A 17743-nucleotide genomic window follows, 5' to 3' on the forward strand; every position below is an offset into this window, starting at 1 on the left:
AAGCCCAAAACTGAGATCTCTCTCTCTCTAAAACAAAGGTTATATTGTATCATATGACGTGGTTTCGAAATTCTCCCAAGTTGCGAAATGAGAAGGGGGGTCACGAGATCTTGTTTATATCATGTACACAGAATATGGCATTGATTAGACCAATAACTTTATTCCCAGAATAAAACTTAAAAAAAGTATTTACTTCTTAACCAACGTAGTCCCATCATGACCTTGGCAACAACCAATCATTTTAAAATAAAAATAGAACTTTGTTTACTAATTCTGAATCAAAGTCAGCATCCAGGCCAACACCTGGTGTTTATGAAAAGATTGATTCTGGTCAACCAATTTTCTGGAAAAATATCATCTCCAGTAAATAAATTTACATTACAATAGCATGTAAGAAAAAGAAAGAAAAATTTAAAACTGACAAACAAAAAATTAAATTAAAATAAATATATATTAAATCAGATATATGTAACAGTTTGAATTTTAATATAAGATGATCAAGTCAAGGCTCCTGCAATTTCATTTATGTGTATTTTTCTCATACTCAAAAAAAGGTTTTTCTTTTCAAAAGTACAAAAAATAATGTGTAAAACGTTTATTTGCCAACATCACAAATTGTGATTTATATTCTTTACTAGCGACAAAATATACCATCTGGCATTTTTTCCACAACATTATTTACTGTTTAAACTTGTATATACAACCCTGGGTTTGCAGTGAAGAAATTCAGAAACACCATGAAAGGAAGCCACAAACTTGATATAAAATGCACTGGAATTTATTTATTGTTAGATAAACAAATTCTATGTTCATACTGACAAACTATCTTAACTGTTTTGCTGGACATCTGGCCTGTGTAATGTTTGCCATGAGATCTCACTAGTAATTAATATTTTTATTTTGTCTGACCTCTATATGTGGATGGTAAGTAAAATCCCGCTTCTTTTCACTCATATAATTAAATCCTTCAGAACACTCATATCTTCTGTAGTAATCCCTGTCAGAACAGAACAGAACACCTGTGTATTCATCATCTGTTGACCTTTTTTTTTAAATGTCTGGTGCATGCATGGATGTCAGCATTATTCCCCCACCAGAAATGTCGCAACCCCACCCACCCACTACAAAAATACAAAACAAACCGAGATCTACTTGTTGGTCCACTTATGCTACAGGGACTAGTTCCAATCAACCAACATTTTGAAGGCAGGAAAAGTAATTGCTACAATCTACCAAACAACAGCAAATTCTTTGTCTTTTTAAAATGCACCAAGAAAAAATTAGTTTTGCTAAAACTTCAATGAAAACTAATCACCTCTGAAGCTCCAATCATTCTGTATAAACACTAAGCAAGTGAAAAAAATCAGTCTGAATCAATGTTCTACAATTATTTGATGTTGCTGACACACTAAGAAACAGAAAACCATTTGGTCTTCCAAAGCTGTCATTTAGTGGTAACTTCAATAACCCATGCACCCTTCATTCAAAGAAAACCAACTACAATCTTCAATAAAAACAAATCACCTTTCCTTAAAGAAAATCAGCACCAAACTTAAAGAAAAACAATGGAATATGAGAGATTGTTGCTTTTTCGTTTCATTTTTGCAGGAAAAAATATGCTTACGGTCGCTATCAACAGCATCAATGCAAATTAAATTCCCGATCTTTTGAAACCATAGATATATAGCCTTCAAGTTAATTGAAGATGGGGTATCTTGCAAATGTTTTGTTAAACCTTTGTAATTTGTTAAAATTTTGTTTTCCTTATCAACAGCCTTATCCCCAGGGTAGCCATGCCAAGATGATATTGTCTCCAGCAGACCAAATTCTAGGCCATTTTTATTACATGTACATGTAGTGTGTAAACAGCTATATGCATGTGCTACTTGCGACAAATGTAGTGAATTGTTAAGTGACAATCAGATATAGATCAAAACGAGGACTATTATTTTATCTAAATATGTTATTTGTGTTTTCTAATGGAATGCGAGTCAAATATGTAGTTTATAACGTGATCAATAGATATTATTTGTGTTTTCCAATGGGTTTTGAGTCATACATGTTGTGTAGTTTATAACATGAGATCTATACTCAAATTCATTGATTTATTATATACAGTACAGAACTTAACGGATTATGGACTGACTACACAAATGTAAGCTGTCAATATAGAAGTGGTTTTTTTCAGACTAATTTGTCTTTATTTAATCAAAAGTTTTAATTTTTGTACCCACTTTTATTACCACCCCCTCTCTGCCTGCCATATTTTAGGTAAATGCATCATTTTCTTCAGCTAACTGACTAGGTTGGTTATAACATAGTTTGGAATATAACATGGTTGGGTTCTATGGACCCCAACTACCATGTTATAGTGGGTCACACTGTACCCATAATCTGGTGCAACATTTATCAAAACTAAAATGATAAGAAAGTGGAGTCAGATTACCAGAAGGTAGCTTTCATGAGTCATTCATAGATAAGAAACAAACAAAATAAGCAGCAATAAATCTAACATCATGGCAACCAAATCATAGTTACTGATGAAACACAAACAATCCTTTTCCATTGACAAAGCATGAAATTCACTCCTATTCCTGACTAATGCTAGAGAAGGAAAACTTTTAAAGGTAAGGTTCTCAAAGGAAGCTTCACTCCAAGGTTCATAAGGAGGTTTAGATAATGACCAAAGAACACACAAGAGGTTCCACCTCAGAATTAATTAGTAAAAAACTGGTCACTGGAGCTAGAATAACCTGCATAGTTATGACAGATGTAAATTTGACTCCTCCGTGGAATCCATACAGAGCTTAAGTCCAAGTATTAGAGAGAGCTGATCCATTGCCCTTAATGGTGAATACTGTGCAATCATTTTCATCAAAGAAAAAGAAAATCTGCAACAGCAGTTAAAGATGGCAGATATGATCAATGCATTCTATACTGCACCAACAGATATGATCAATGCATTCTCTATTGCACCAACTACTTAAAATTCTCCTCTTGACATTGTAAACCTTGGAGGTCGACTGATTTAAGGATTTGGCAAACTTAATTAAAAACAGGAAGACAGATCATTTGATATGAACAAGGCATGAAGGTGGAGGATTTTATCAGTACTGTACATAAGGGACCATTGGTACTGCAACAGCAGATCATCCTCTACAGCAATTCCGTTAGAATATTGACCAAACTGTCAAGTTCACTGAACTACAATCACTAGGGACAATAAAGGGAGCTATCTGGAAGAGCTGTGACTTGAATGTCTTGTCTCTCTGAAGAACATGAGGACTCATTCTGGCACTAAAGAGGCATAAATTGGGAGCTTGTTGTTCTTTTTCATTGCAAACACGTCTTCCACTGACCTTCCCACTGATGAAGAAGTGTCTATGCTACCAACCAGTGAAGAAACCATTTTGTGAGGACTGCTCAGCCCTATATAGACAATCTGTTTGGCAGGATATACCTTTTGCCCAGAATGTGGAGGACTCTCTGTGGATTTGGATCTCCTCAAGTTGTCCAATAGGAGGTTCATGACTTCCAAGCTGAGAGCAGGGGTATGAGGGCCCTCTTAATGTTTGAGATGTGCTATAACCAACATTTTGTCAAAAGCAACCAATAGGCAGAGATGTCTTGTGCAACTGAAGCACCCTTGAAGTGCTAGAAAAACAGCCCATACTTCCAGATAGTTGATTTTTCCCAAACCTTTAGGTCCTGAAGGACTAATCACTCAAGGTGTAGGTAAGCATTCCTGCCTGAATCTGTATATGTGGTGTTAAAGGAGTGGTGTTCCAAAGCATGAACTGGAACTCCACTCAGAAACCTGTCCTAATTTTTCTACGAACTTGGATGTTGATGAAACTTAGATCCTAACTGTATCTGAGCAATCAGCGGGTCCTACTGAGGGCACAAGATTCCAAAAAACAAGATCTTGAGTGATCTTCACTCTCTCTGCTGCACTCTTCCTGAGAAGGGTGTACGCCTCTTCCCATGGAGTTAACAATTAAGACTGGTGTAACAATACAGGGGCTTTTGAAAAAGATGAGGTTTCTAGAAATGAGGCCAGAAATCCTTCCTTTTTATGGACAGAATCCATGCATCATACCAGTCATCAGACCAAGCGTCTGAATAAAATGCTGAATCTGGTACCTAGAGATGTTGGAAATAGAGGGACTTAGCAGTTGGGAGTGTTACTATATACAGATGATTGCTTCCTTTGAAGAGAGAGAGGTCCAAAAACTTGCTTCCTGTAAAGTGCAAATAAAACACTCAAAAACAAATTAATAAATCACAACTTGTCAGTCCCACATTTAAAGAATAGAAAAGAAGAATGTTGGATGTAAAATGCAATGAATGGCTAAAGTATTTGAATCTGTAGATGAAAAACACTATTCACTTACTGTAATTTCTAGCTGCAAGTATCGATTGCTATTATATTTCTTCACTGTATGCATTATGGAATCCCTGGAATGATCAGGCTTAATCTGTAAAAGAAAATGATTCAACGGTTGCCAAGAACGTTATAGATAATATAAATCATGCAAACCAATCCGTCTACCAGTACTTGTTAGCACATACTAAAAACATTTTTAAAAAAACATATGAACATTATTGAATTTTATTAAAAACTATATATGTACCTATGGTTTGCACATATATTAGTCAAGATTGACAAAGGTGAAAACAAGTGCTATGCAAAATCATCAATATATACTCTCAAGAGACCTGCCTGCCATTTGTGCCAGAGATTACTATGATGTTGATTCATCAAATTACCATATAATGCAAGATCTATGTTGGATGAAGAAACCCCTATGTACATGGACATTTGACCATCTTTAAAAGTGATTTTTATCTTTTTTATATTGAACACAGACTTAATTTCACTTTTTGAACTGAACAGAAAAATATGTGAAGCAAAATGTATACATAAATCTATAATAAAATTCAAAATATAACTATTTTGTATTGCTCCAAAAACAAATTTGGGAACAAACATGAAATAAACTGACATGTTTTGGTTCCCCATTCCTGTAAAACATTTCACAATGTTTTATACATGATAAGAGCACTATACTCTAAAAGTTTCCATAAATAATATAGGAATAAGCCATGTATATACATTTATGATGGTAAGAATGGAATCAGGGCTGACACTGACACGTATTCAACATGTTTTTATAAATTTACCGATGAAGATAGTGCAAAATCCTAACAAAGGGATTACATTTTTTATTATGAAAGATGTATATGGTAGTAGAAAAAAATTATGATTATTTACAACATTAAGACAAGAGTCTCCAAAATAAAACTTGTTAGGTGTATCAGTTTATGTCAAGTAGTTTGAGATTCATCAGAGTTTTACAATACATGCCAAGAGGAATGCTAGGAAAACCTTTACTGAACAGAGTTGAAAGTAAAACTAAACACAATTAAGATTTTATTAAACATTGCAACCTTTTAGTCTCTGCCCATTTCAAATAAGTTTCTAAGACCTACCCCCATAAAAAAACCAACCACTTAATATATAAAATGAAAAATGTATTAGTTATTAAATTCCATTCCTTGATAATTATCAAATATGCTAGAGACATGGTAAAATCTAACTTATAACTGTGCACAAAAGTCTTGGCCATGAGTTACAACACCATTTAGATGGTTTTGTTTTAAAATATTAGATTTAATTTTTAAGTGCATTTAAGTATAAAAAAATATAATTTTTCTTCATCTCTAAAATCAAAATCCTAAATATTAAAATCTTATGGTATTTGTGTTAGCAAAGGAGATTTGACAGTTTAAAATTATTAGCTGTAAATTGTTTTCTATTTTTTTACAAACTGTGTTGGGGGAAATTCATTATGTACACGACTGCACCTGTTAAGCCCTCTGGCCAACTATTTTCATGTCTTACTAATAAAAACTAGAACTGAACTAGTGAACTTGTGTGGTTAGTGAGCAGAACTCACAAGATAATATTCACTACTGTGATACAAGTCAGTATTTTGATAGCAGCCAACTTACACATGAAAGTAGGTATCAACAACCCAGTTTTGAAATGTGACATGGCTCATTTTCCATATACACTTGACATACATGTTCGGTAAAGATGGTGTAATTTGAACACATGCACCATTATTATGTAGTGTTCAAAATAATGCAAAGAGGTCATAGTGACCCTTTTTAAACTGAAATGTATCTATTCGAATATACATTCTAAGTGTACTAATTTAAACACAGACACCAAAACTAAAGTAGTGTTAACAATCCTAGAAATATGTGCAATGCATTAATTATAAAAGGCATTCTCAGTGTACTTTTTATTGCAATAGCTGACGAGGTAATGGAATTAAAACCAACCAGTAACTGTCACCACTTCTTTTGTACTAATATTAGGTCATAATAATCAAGTGTTGGTAAGTGACACATATCCATCCCATCCAAAGTTACACAAAAAAGAGCAAGTTTAATAGAATATATGCAATGAATAGGTCACATCATAACCACATATCATCCATCAGTATCAACATAAATTTGAGGGTGTGATTAATCGGACTATTGAAAACTTTATTCTTGAATAGTTTATACCAGCAGATATTATAACTACCCACTGTATTTCTTTCTTTCATTATCAGTAAATCCAGTGGCCTCAGATATCTTGTTAAAATGAAGAAAAAATACAGTTAAAAGTATCTGAACATATGTAATATTGATGTATGTGTGGATTACAAGTGTTGTACTAATATAGTCATACAAAATCATCTAATTTAATGATCCTAACATCAACAGTTAAAACAAAAAGTAATCAAAGTCAAAGAAGTGAGAAATATGAGCAATAGTGACCAACTTTTGTATTGACGGTATAGTACTCATCAAGATGCATCTCCATACCAACTATCATAATTATTGGTACAGTAGTATGTATATGCAAATAAACTATGTGGCCATGTAGTTCAACTTAAAACTCAGCATGAGCCTGTAAAATACAAGTGCAGGTAACAGGGACCTTTTATTCTAAGAGTGTGGCAATAACAGAGATGCAAACGATCATCAAATCTGATGATACTGGCATGAAATGAGCTTAAGAAACAAACCTGAAAAAAAACACAAAAACGAAGTCAAATCAGTGAAGCATGATATACGGGTAACACTTAAACTATTTTTGTGATGAGGATGAAACTCATCAAGCTGCAAGAAACTCAACAGATCTGTAAAATAAACACCCAAGTACATCAACTATATACAAATAATCCCATAAATTCACTGGTCTTTTTCTCCAATGGACACAGCCTGTTGATATTCCAGTCAATCTCTTTATGCAGCTTTGGCAAAGATTTGTTTACCCTTCCTTTTTGGGTTCAATGTCCAATCCTTTCATTTCCTTCTCAATGAGAGCCTTTCTCCTTTCAAGCTGGTGCTTGTATTGGCGACATGCAGTGTGCATATTCTGACCGAGCTACATCTGTCATCTCATGTAAGAAATCATACTTCTTATAGTAATTCTCTTGGCATCCGTCTGTCTACGGGAGACAATGGCATAGCTCCAAAGTAAGCTTTTGTTTATCTTTCTTTCTAGCTCTCTTTTCAGCTTGCTTTATTGTTCTCTCTTCCTCTGCGTTTTGAACTCCCTGCCTGACAGCTAGATGCCAGCTGGAACGGTTATTTGCACAGCTCTCCCAGTCATTGACATTGATGTTTACCATCTTCATATCCTTCTTGCAAACATCTTTGTAGCGCAGATGTGGTCGTCCAGTTGGTCGTGCACCTTCTGCTAACTCCCCATGTAACAGGTCCTTGGGAATGCGGCCTGGGTCCATTCTCATGACATGGCCAAGCCAGCGAAGGCTCCTCTCACTGAGAATGGATAACATGCTGTTCATGTTGGCGCGTTCTAGAACCTGTTGGGTACTTTGTCCTGCCACTGGATGTGCAGAATGCGCCGCAGACATCTCAGGTGGAAGCTGTTGAGTTTCCTCTCGTGTCTTGCATAGGTGGTCCATGTTTCGCTGCTGTAGAGGAGTGAGCTGAGCAAGCAGGCTTGGTAGACATGCAGTTTGGTCTTCTCTGTGAGGTTGGGGTTGTTCCAGACTCTCTGGTTAAGTCTGACCATCACTGCTGCTGCCTTGGCAATCCTGCTATTCACCTCAGAATCAATGGAGAGTGAGCTGGAGATGTTAGACCCAAGGTATGTGAAGTTCTCAACAACTTCTAAGTTGTACCCATTGATGGTGACAGAGGGAGGGGAGTCTGCGTCCTGCACCATGACGTTCGTTTTCTTCAAACTGATGGTCAGTCCAAATTCCTTACAAGCATGGGAGAGGCGGCATACCAGCTGCTGAAGTCCATCTTCCGTGTGTGATGTCAAGGCTGCATCGTCGGCAAAGAGCAATTCACGGATGAGTACCTCTGTGACTTTAGTCTTAGTATGGATACGGGCGATGTTGAACAGCTTGCCATCAGCCCTGGTATGGATGTACACTCCCTCGCTGCAGTCTTTGAATGCGTACTGGAGAAGCATGGAGAAGAAGATGGCAAAGAGCGTTGGCGCAAGGACACAGCCTTGTTTGAATCCGCTGATGACTGGGAATGCATCAGATGTTCCGCCATTGAAACACACTGTGCTGTGCATGTTCTCGTGGAACAAAATGATGACAGCAAGCAGACATTGGGGGCAGCCGATCTTCTGCAGGAGTCTGAAGAGTCCACTCTGACTAACCAGGTCAAACGCCTTCATCAGGTCTATGAAGGCAACGTAGAGGGGCATCTGCTGCTTGCGACACTTCTCCTGCAGCTGACGTAATGAGAAGATCATGTCTACAGTTGACCTGCCGGCTTGAAATCCACACTGGGACTCTGGGCAGACACGGGAGGCTACGATCTGCAAGCGCGCCAAGGCAACATGGGCAAAAGCCTTTCCGACGATGCTGAGGGAGATGCCCTGCTAGTTGTTGCACTCGTTGGTGTCACGCATGTCCTGTGGGATGTATCCCTGCTCCCAGAAAAGGCAGACGAGTATGTGTAGGGGCTGGAGCAGTGCTGGTTTTCCACTCTTGAGGACTTCAGGTGGAATGCCATCGCTTCCAGGAGCTTCCCACAAGCAAGGCAATCGATGACTTTTCCGAGCTCTTCCAGGGTGGGCTGTGTGTCTAGCTCCTCCATGACAGGCAGGTCTGGAATGGCATCCAGGGCAGTTCCAGTGACATTGTTTTGGGTTCCATAAAGCTCGAGATAGTGCTCAACCCATCGCTGCAGTTGTTTCCCCTGGTCTGTGATGACTTCACCCATCCTGGACTTGAGGGGAGCGGTCTTGTAGCTGGGGGGGGGGGAGCCTGTCGCCTTTTTAATACCCTCATACATTCCTCTTGTATCCCCAGTGTCGGCAGCTGTCTGTATACTGTTGCAAAGGTTCAGCCAGTAGGTGTTGGCACAGCGGCGGGCGGTCTTCTGGCGTTGTTCCTTGCAATCCTGAGGGCTTGTAGCGTTCTGAGGCTTGGTGCAGCCATGTATGCCAGGAGGGCTTTCCACTTTGCCTCAGTCACAGGCTCCATCTCCACCCAGTTTGCCTCATACCAGTCGACATTCTTTCGCTCCCTCTTCCCGTAAGCTGTGATGGCTGAATTGTACACAGAGTCATGGATATGGGACCACTTGGAGTCAATGGTGTCATCAGGTGTCACTTTGGTGAGGGCTTCCTTCAGTTTGCTGATGAACTGCTGTGTTTTCTCTGGGTTGCTTGCACAGCAGGTGTTGGCATGGTGCAGCTTCTTGGGTAATATTCGCACCTTGCTGGCCACGAGGGAATGGTCCGTGTCACAATCGGCACTGTGGTAGCTGCAGGTGAGGAGGACACTGGCCAGTTCTGCTTGCCTGGTGATGACGAGGTCTAGGTGGCGCCAGTGGCGTGAATGTGGGTGTCTCCACGACACCTGGTGGATCTCCTTGCATTTGAAGAAAGTGTTGGTCACACATAGGCTGTGGGAGCAGCACATCTCCAGCAGTCGCTGACCATTCTCATTGATTTTGCCCCTTCCGTAAAAACCGACAGAAGTGGACCAGGCCTCATGGTCAGCTCCCACTCTAGCATTGAAGTCTCCTAGTAAGTAAAGGCTTTCATTGTTGGGGATACTGGATACTGCCTGATCCAGGGCCTCATAAAACTTGTCTTTCTCCTCGTGGGTGGAGCAGAGGGTTGGGGCATACACGCTGAAAATGTTGACCGGGCCTAAGGATATTGACAGCAGGAGGGCAAGGATTCTCTCAATACCTGATGATGGAGGTTCAATGAAGGCGATTAGCATGTTCTTTATGGCAAAGCCTACACCATGCTGCCTAGGTTCATCCGAGGGCTTCCGCTGCCAAAAGAACGTATAATTGGCTTCCCTGATGGTGCCGCTGTCAGCCAGTCGGGTCTCCTGGAGGCAGGCAATGTCGATGTTCAGTCGGGAGAGTTCTCTGTCAATGATGGCAGTCTCCCATGCATCGTCGATCTGCTGTAGGTCAGTGGTCAATCCAGGACACATGGTCCTGATGTTCCAGGTTGCAAAACGAAGAGTTGGAGTCTTCTTATTTCTTCTTTTAGTCTCTCCTGGTGCGGAGTTTTGTGGCCCACTTGTCGAGATGGTTCTGTAAGCTCCACGCACCCACTGAAGCAGGCAGGCCATGGCGGGCAGCACCTTATTGACTGGGGGCTGCCCAGCTTGAGGCGGGCGGTAGCTGTCCAGTGAGACCTGGTGATCTCTCCCACCCTCAGAAGTTAGCCCTGGCGCCAAGCTCTACGCCAATCGAGCTTTGACTTAGAACTGGTAAACTGCTACTTCTCGTGTTGTGCCAACGCTGTACGACGACGCTGGAGTGTCCTCTCCAGTGGAGCTATGAAGCCTGGGCAGGATGTTATGGAGAATCAGCTGTTGTCCATGCAGCAGATCCCCCGTCTCCACGCAGCTGGTGGGCCCAAGGGAACGATGAATGCCGATACAGCTTGGCACCAACGGTGTCGCAGGAGTTGCCGGAATGATGTTGAAGTCAATGTCAGACCGCCTTAGGGACTCCATCTCCGGATTTTCTGTCGGGGTTTATGCCCTTAGCCTTTCCCATGAGTGGGTATAGCCACAAGGCAGCAGAGGTTTGGAATCGGAGTTTTCCTTCTCCTAGATAAGCTGCCATCCAAGATTTAGGAGTCCCATCTACCGGAAGCAACTGGTTTTAAGGCGCCAGTGGCCTGCCTTCACCCCTTCTCCTGTTAGTGGAAAACATGGTCTGCTGGACTTCAAATCTAAGCCACTTGTGAAGGCCAGGAGCTGGATTTTAGTTAACAGAGGCAATCAGAGATGCAAGCCGCATGGGGCATTTTTGGAGGATTGGGGCGCTTGTCTCCCACTCCCACCCCGGGCAATGTCAATCTTAAACCACTCTTATAGTAATTAACTGCACTTTTTCCAGGTGCCTTCTGAGCTTCAATTTTTCCATATGCAGCTTCTTTTGTAGGTGCCGTTCCTAACTCTTCCAACCACAGTTAACATAGAGCAGAGGTCACAAAATGCCAGTCCTCTAGCGTTCAGTTTTCTTATAAACTGACCAACTAAATTTCTGTCGACTTTTCTCTTCAGCCATTCTCATTTCCATACATATTTTAAACCTTTATCTAAACTTCTCATGTCATGGTCACTCTCAACGACTCGGAACATCATTTTTTGCAAACATACTTCTTCTTTCTATTGCCATCAGTTTCCATTACACGAAGATTCACTGGATGAATTTAAACTTTTGACCAATCAGAATATTCTTTACGAGAGTCGTGGGCTAACTAATATATGGAATGAATACATTACAAGGGTCATTGCAGAATGGGACCGAACAGACTGTTTTTAAAAAACCAGATTGGAGATGATAAGGAAAATGAACTATATAAAAAAACTGGATTCAAGTCAGGAGAAAAGCGGAATTCTGCTTTAAAACGTAGAAAAATCATGTCTGTTATATGTGTGTTGGGGTAGTACAATAAATCTCCTCTCCTCTGTAAAGGTAAGCAAAAAATAAATCAAGAAAACACAGTGTTTTCACTAGTTCCAATTTTTATCAATTCAAAGTGAAAATCTTGCCTTTATAATTGTCATCATTATGTTAGTATGTGTACCAATTTTCAAAGTTGTGGCTAATCAGATAATCATGATAAAGGCTGAAATTTAGTCATCATAGGATCACACCATGTCGATTTCATTGAGGTACTGAGAGAAAAAACAAAATTTTCTTTCTGTTTCAATTATATCACAATGACCCATCTCACAATTTATAAAGCAAGGAAAGATAAATAGATTAGTTCGTTTGTACATGAAAGAGATACAAATACTATTAGTACTATCTTTCATTTATTTTTTTTATTGAGTAGGCCTACTATCTAATGTTATCACATTTCACAAACCCATTTAAGATACTGATCAACCACAGAACATGTAATTTTATATGATTAACTTGTCTCATTATACAATACTCATATCAAGTAACAGACATTATTTTTAATGACCATATGAATCATAAATTTCATAAAATTTTGGCATAATAGCTGCTCATTCTTTATGTCAGGATTGTTATTTCATAACACTACATGTCTAATCAGTTGCAACTGAAAATGCAGTGAGCCCACTTTCTTGCACTTGCAATACTAGTGTGTGTGTGATGTGGATTTTTAACATAGCTATAACACTTTTTCAGTCATATTGCTACGATATCTGCAGTGTGACAGTTTATAGTGATGTCTAGCATTGGGGCATCATGCCACAGACATGTAGCATGATGTCCCACCCAGTCACATTATCTTGACACCAGGCCAACCAGTCCAAACACTAACCTCTTAATGCTGAGTGCCAAGCAAGGCAGGTGTTAGTACCATTTTTGTAAGTCTTTGGTACGACTCAGCCGGGGATCGAACCCATGACCTTCTGCTTTCAAAGTGGATGCTCTAACCACTAGGCCACCGGAGCAGTCTGCAATACTAGTACAGCTTTATGCACACACACAGGATGATTGCTTGAGTTCAACAGACCTGATAGAGCTTACATGGCATTAACCAGAAGTACCAGTCAAAAATACAGATCTATTTATGAGAAAATGGTGAACCTACTGTTTTGGATCACTGTTCCATTAAAGGCTGATTATTCCTAAACTGGCAGACCAAATGTGCTAAGATTTACACAAATTTAATAATTAATCTATATTGATTAAGATCATAAAACTTAGCCCAGACTTTCTATTTAAGTTGGTGTACTGGTGTTACTGAAGTCAGTAGTTTTACACACAACCCCAAATTCCCATCTTGTATAACACAGGAAACAGATGCAATCATTCTCAAGTTAAATGACTTGTCACAATAATGCAAGATGTTACATAACACGGTGACATTCTATGGACAGCTACCATCATGTTATAGTGGGGCTTTCCTGTATCTCTCTTGTTATCCAGTTTAAATGAACAAAATGAGACAGCCATTCCTTTTTAAAATCAAACTAACTGAATGAAGAGGTAAACAACATAAAACTAAATCGACCATTAATATGTAACATGGCATTCCAAAATTTCAGTCATTAATTAAAATGTCTATACTAAAGTCAACATTTAATTTGTTACTACTTTTTTCAGTTTATTTTCATATCTACATTAAGTATTTATCAAGATAATGTAGATAGCTGGCCCAATACATAATACATGTAACATAGAGAATACATACGTATATATAAAAAAATAAAGAGCCATACCATTATTATTATTACAGTTTCCATATCTATACCTTAAATTGAAGCTGTGATGCTGTCTTCTCTGTATTCAGTCTGTACAGTGCATGACCATTTTCATCTGTTGTAATAACTGCTTTAAATGTATTGATCTCCACTTGCAGTTTGATCTTGGCTGCTGGATCGCCAGCGAGATGGAAAACATCAATCTGTTTAGAACAGAAGGAAATCTTAAGTTAGTCAGAATGATTTACCAAAAGGATACTTCCATTAACTAACCTCCAACAGCACACAAAAAAGAGGCCAAAACGGACCTGATATCACTCACCTGGCTTGCATAACCCAACAAATGGCCATTTTACTAGGAAAAACAATGTTGCATTACAAGAACACAACTTATGTAAATGATTTCCCAAACTTCATATCATATCAAGTTTAATTATTTATTTCTATGTTCTCATAAAATTATTCCAAAGATGAAAGCATAATTAATGAATATTGTCTCTTGCACTCATGCACAATATCAATCTCAAACAAGATCTGTACAGTTATGTTTACAGACAAAGCTATAATCTGTGGTCAAGAGAGTTACATGTCTTTCAAACAAGCTAAAATCTGCAGATTGTTTTTCTTTGTTTTGTTTTAAGTCTACAATTTGTTTTCCTTAAGGTTATTAAATTTGGAAGTGTTTCTGGAGAAAAGCATATTGGGTTTATTTTGCTTTATTAAAAACTAACAGTACAAAATATAAATTTCCAATAATGTGCAAATAAGGACAATGAATATATGAAATGCCATAAAATAATTTACAAAACATGTAATATGATCTAATGGCAAACATTTCAGGCACTTTAATACTGTCAAAACTATCAATCCATTCTACCAAAGGTATAAAATGTTCTTCTAAATATGTAAGGGTTTTAAACAGGCTAAATCTTAAGAAGTAATTATCTGCAAATAAATTTATAAACTTAGACATTTGTTTTTTGAGAAATAGTTTCCTTTAGACCAAAGTCAATATCAGAAATATCACAGTTACTTGTAAACAATTATCTATAACCATCTAAAGAAATGATGATCATTAATTATGGCATCATACATGGCTTATGCTTACTTGCAATTTTCTTATGAATGCAATCAAATGTTTTTGTAATTACACCTCTCCATCCACTCAGAATGTACATTATAATAGTGTCCAGAGACTGTAGCTGCTGATAGTTTGGTTTTACAAACTCACCTTAAAGATAACTATTTAAGGCCTAAAAGGAAAATAGTTTTCTTCTGGTTCCCTGGCAAAGACAATATTTGCCTGTCAACCCTGTATTTTTTTCCAACCACAAGAAAAACAAACTTAATATTAAATCCTGATTTCTAAATATTGCAACCAATTTGGATTTCCTTTCATTCATAGGTACCAGTATTAGACACCATGCTCATTAAGATGCTTACTATCTCTTCCATTATATTTCAGCACATCCTGGACACAGGCAATAAAGAAACATTTAATACTGGCTACCTTTGTGTGATTTTGTATTAAGGTCTGCTCTACAGTTTCATTATTTGCACAAAGTTAATACAACTTTTAATTCCTTCAATTTTAGTGAATGATTGATGGATGCAATTTGGTTTATAGAGTATACAGCTTGGTCATACTTTAGAGGTGCATCTCTGTAAAGACCGCTTGCTCTGCTTGGTCATTTTCACTCCTTAGATTTCTGATCTAACTTGGAAGGGAAACTAGCCTGTAACTTTTTAAATTTGTTCATAACTTTTTTTATTTTATCATTTAGTTATTGCACATTCAGAAGTTAGTTTTATCTACTCTGGTACAATACATTTTCCCTATTTTAATAATTCATAAAATTAATTACTTTTGACTCAATCAAGTTAATTTCTGAGGCACATGGGAGGAGTCAATTTTATCAGCTATCTTACTTAGGCATTGTATTATTTTCCTAATACCACGTAAAAAGCAACTTAAATCACATTAAATTAAAATAGAATAGAGGTAAGGCCACATTCTCTAAACTGTTTCTCCTACAAATAAACACCACTTCACTTTAAACCTGTCTGTCTTTCAAAAGAAATTAATAACTGTAGATCAAAATCTATTTGCAATGAGGCTAAAATTTACAGCAAATTATACGAGACAAATGCAAATTATTTAGTTATCCTGAGAATGCACATCTAGCTATCATATATCTTCATGTTACTGATGGACAAGGTCCCTTTTCAATGGAATAAAATTAAGTCATGTAAGTATGGTTCACTTTCAGTAAATCAAGGTGGAGGGGAGTATGCAATATAAATCTTATTTTACAATCAACTGACCCAGTTGTTCTAAGCATGAAACTGGAAGCATAGATAGGATTCTTTTTCTTTTGGATCTATGAGTGTTACTTGTTATATCTCTATTTTTTCTCTTCCGATTAATACAAATGTCTTTGTTCCAGTGTACAATGCTCCACCTACCCATTATCACTGACATCATCACTGTGGAATACCCCATCAGAACTCAACATTACCTTGTCATTTTTATTTAAAAACATGGAATGTATCCCTTAAGCTCCCGTATATTCAGTGGTTAATATAATCAGCAAACAGCTCTAGACTGTGTTTCTGAAGAAAATCTTGCATTTATATCCCTGCATTTTTAAACTGTATATAAAATGACATGGAAATTATGGAAATAAGGATGGTCCATTACAATGCAGTCTGGCATTTCTGCGCACCTAAGGTTTCTGTTTCCAATACTGAAGCAAAACGCATACCTAATTTGACTGACTGACAAAAATAAAATAGTATTATTTCACGTTTGAAAAGAGGCAATTGTTACCAGAATATTCTGTTCAAAATAATATTAATTTTGGACACACAGAATACCACCCCCATGTTTTCATGACTCACAATATGTCAGCCAATTCTGTGCACAGCTTTGAAAAGATGTAATGTTTCTCCTTCGTGATATAGAAATTAAATACATAACTTTGGACTGTTTCTGTCAGCAGCTTAGTCAAGTAATTAGGTCAGGTTTATAGTCAGTTTTACAAAACTCAATGTAACACTGCCAATAAATACCAAGCGATATTAAGCCAACTGAACCGATCTTGTAAAAAAATTAGTAAACTTCAACATTTTATTAAAAATAAGCTATTATGTGGAAGAGAAACAACAATGAATAGGGTGCAATGTGTTTACAAAGTCTTGTTTATGGGGGAAACTTGCTAAGAGTTTCGAAACAGACTTTACGCCGGGAAATTTTGTGACACTCCAGTTATAGCGGCAAGCTGACATGTTGGGTAGCAGACGATTTTGTGTGTGAGACAACTTCTTGCAAAATTGGAAACTTGGATTAAGATGCAGAATCTTTTTAATGTAAACATATCCATCTTTTATATAATGTATTTATTTTATGATTCTAACAGATACATAGTAAATAGGATTTTCTTGGTTACAGGTTCAAGAGGGCGTGGAGTCGGTCTTCATGTTGACATTTAGAAATCACATTTACGTATTACTTTTGAGTCGAAATGTGGAATATTTTTGTACACTTTATGAATAACATTTATCTTAATTAAAGTACGATTGTTCTTTCATGATACAAAATGGATTTCTGACCCAAAATAACACGTGATCCAGTGTTTACAGAAATGATGTATCATTGTGCAGTGGTACATGTTCATTTTGTCCTTTTATAACACAAGATAGATGATACATATATGTAATACATGTTGGTACAACAGTTCAAGACAATAATATAGTGTTACTGTAAGATGAAGAAAACAGTTTTGAGATCATATCAGCTGATCAAGCATGAATTATTACAAACACATTATACACTATAGTGTATATCATGCTATTAAATGTGCATTTGAATTATGTTTCAAAGTTACCATTAAAATAATGACTCCCACTATTCCCATATCAGGATAGATGTTTCTTTCATTTCAGATTTGATTCCAATATATTTTTTCCAAATTACATAAGTCTTTAAGAAAAACTTTTAACTCCTCTAATCCAGGCACATC

General features: G+C 37.5%; 1 protein-coding gene across 1 annotated transcript in view; it reads right to left on the reverse strand.

Moving 5' to 3' along the window:
• Nucleotides 1–17743, reverse strand: part of LOC149801207 (complement C3-like) — a 333137-nt gene that overhangs the window by 202399 nt on the left and 112995 nt on the right. Inside the window, exons 10-11 of the mRNA XM_089955246.1 lie at nucleotides 13772–13924; nucleotides 4395–4478 (exon numbers count right to left, since the gene is read on the reverse strand). Of these exons, the coding sequence (XP_089811372.1) occupies nucleotides 4395–4478; nucleotides 13772–13924 (237 nt within the window). The remainder of the gene's footprint in view (nucleotides 1–4394; nucleotides 4479–13771; nucleotides 13925–17743) is intronic.

This window comes from Sinohyriopsis cumingii, chromosome 4, assembly GCF_028554795.1.
Source record: "Sinohyriopsis cumingii isolate HCF-2022 chromosome 4, ASM2855479v2, whole genome shotgun sequence".
Lineage (NCBI taxonomy): Eukaryota > Metazoa > Mollusca > Bivalvia > Unionida > Unionidae > Sinohyriopsis > Sinohyriopsis cumingii.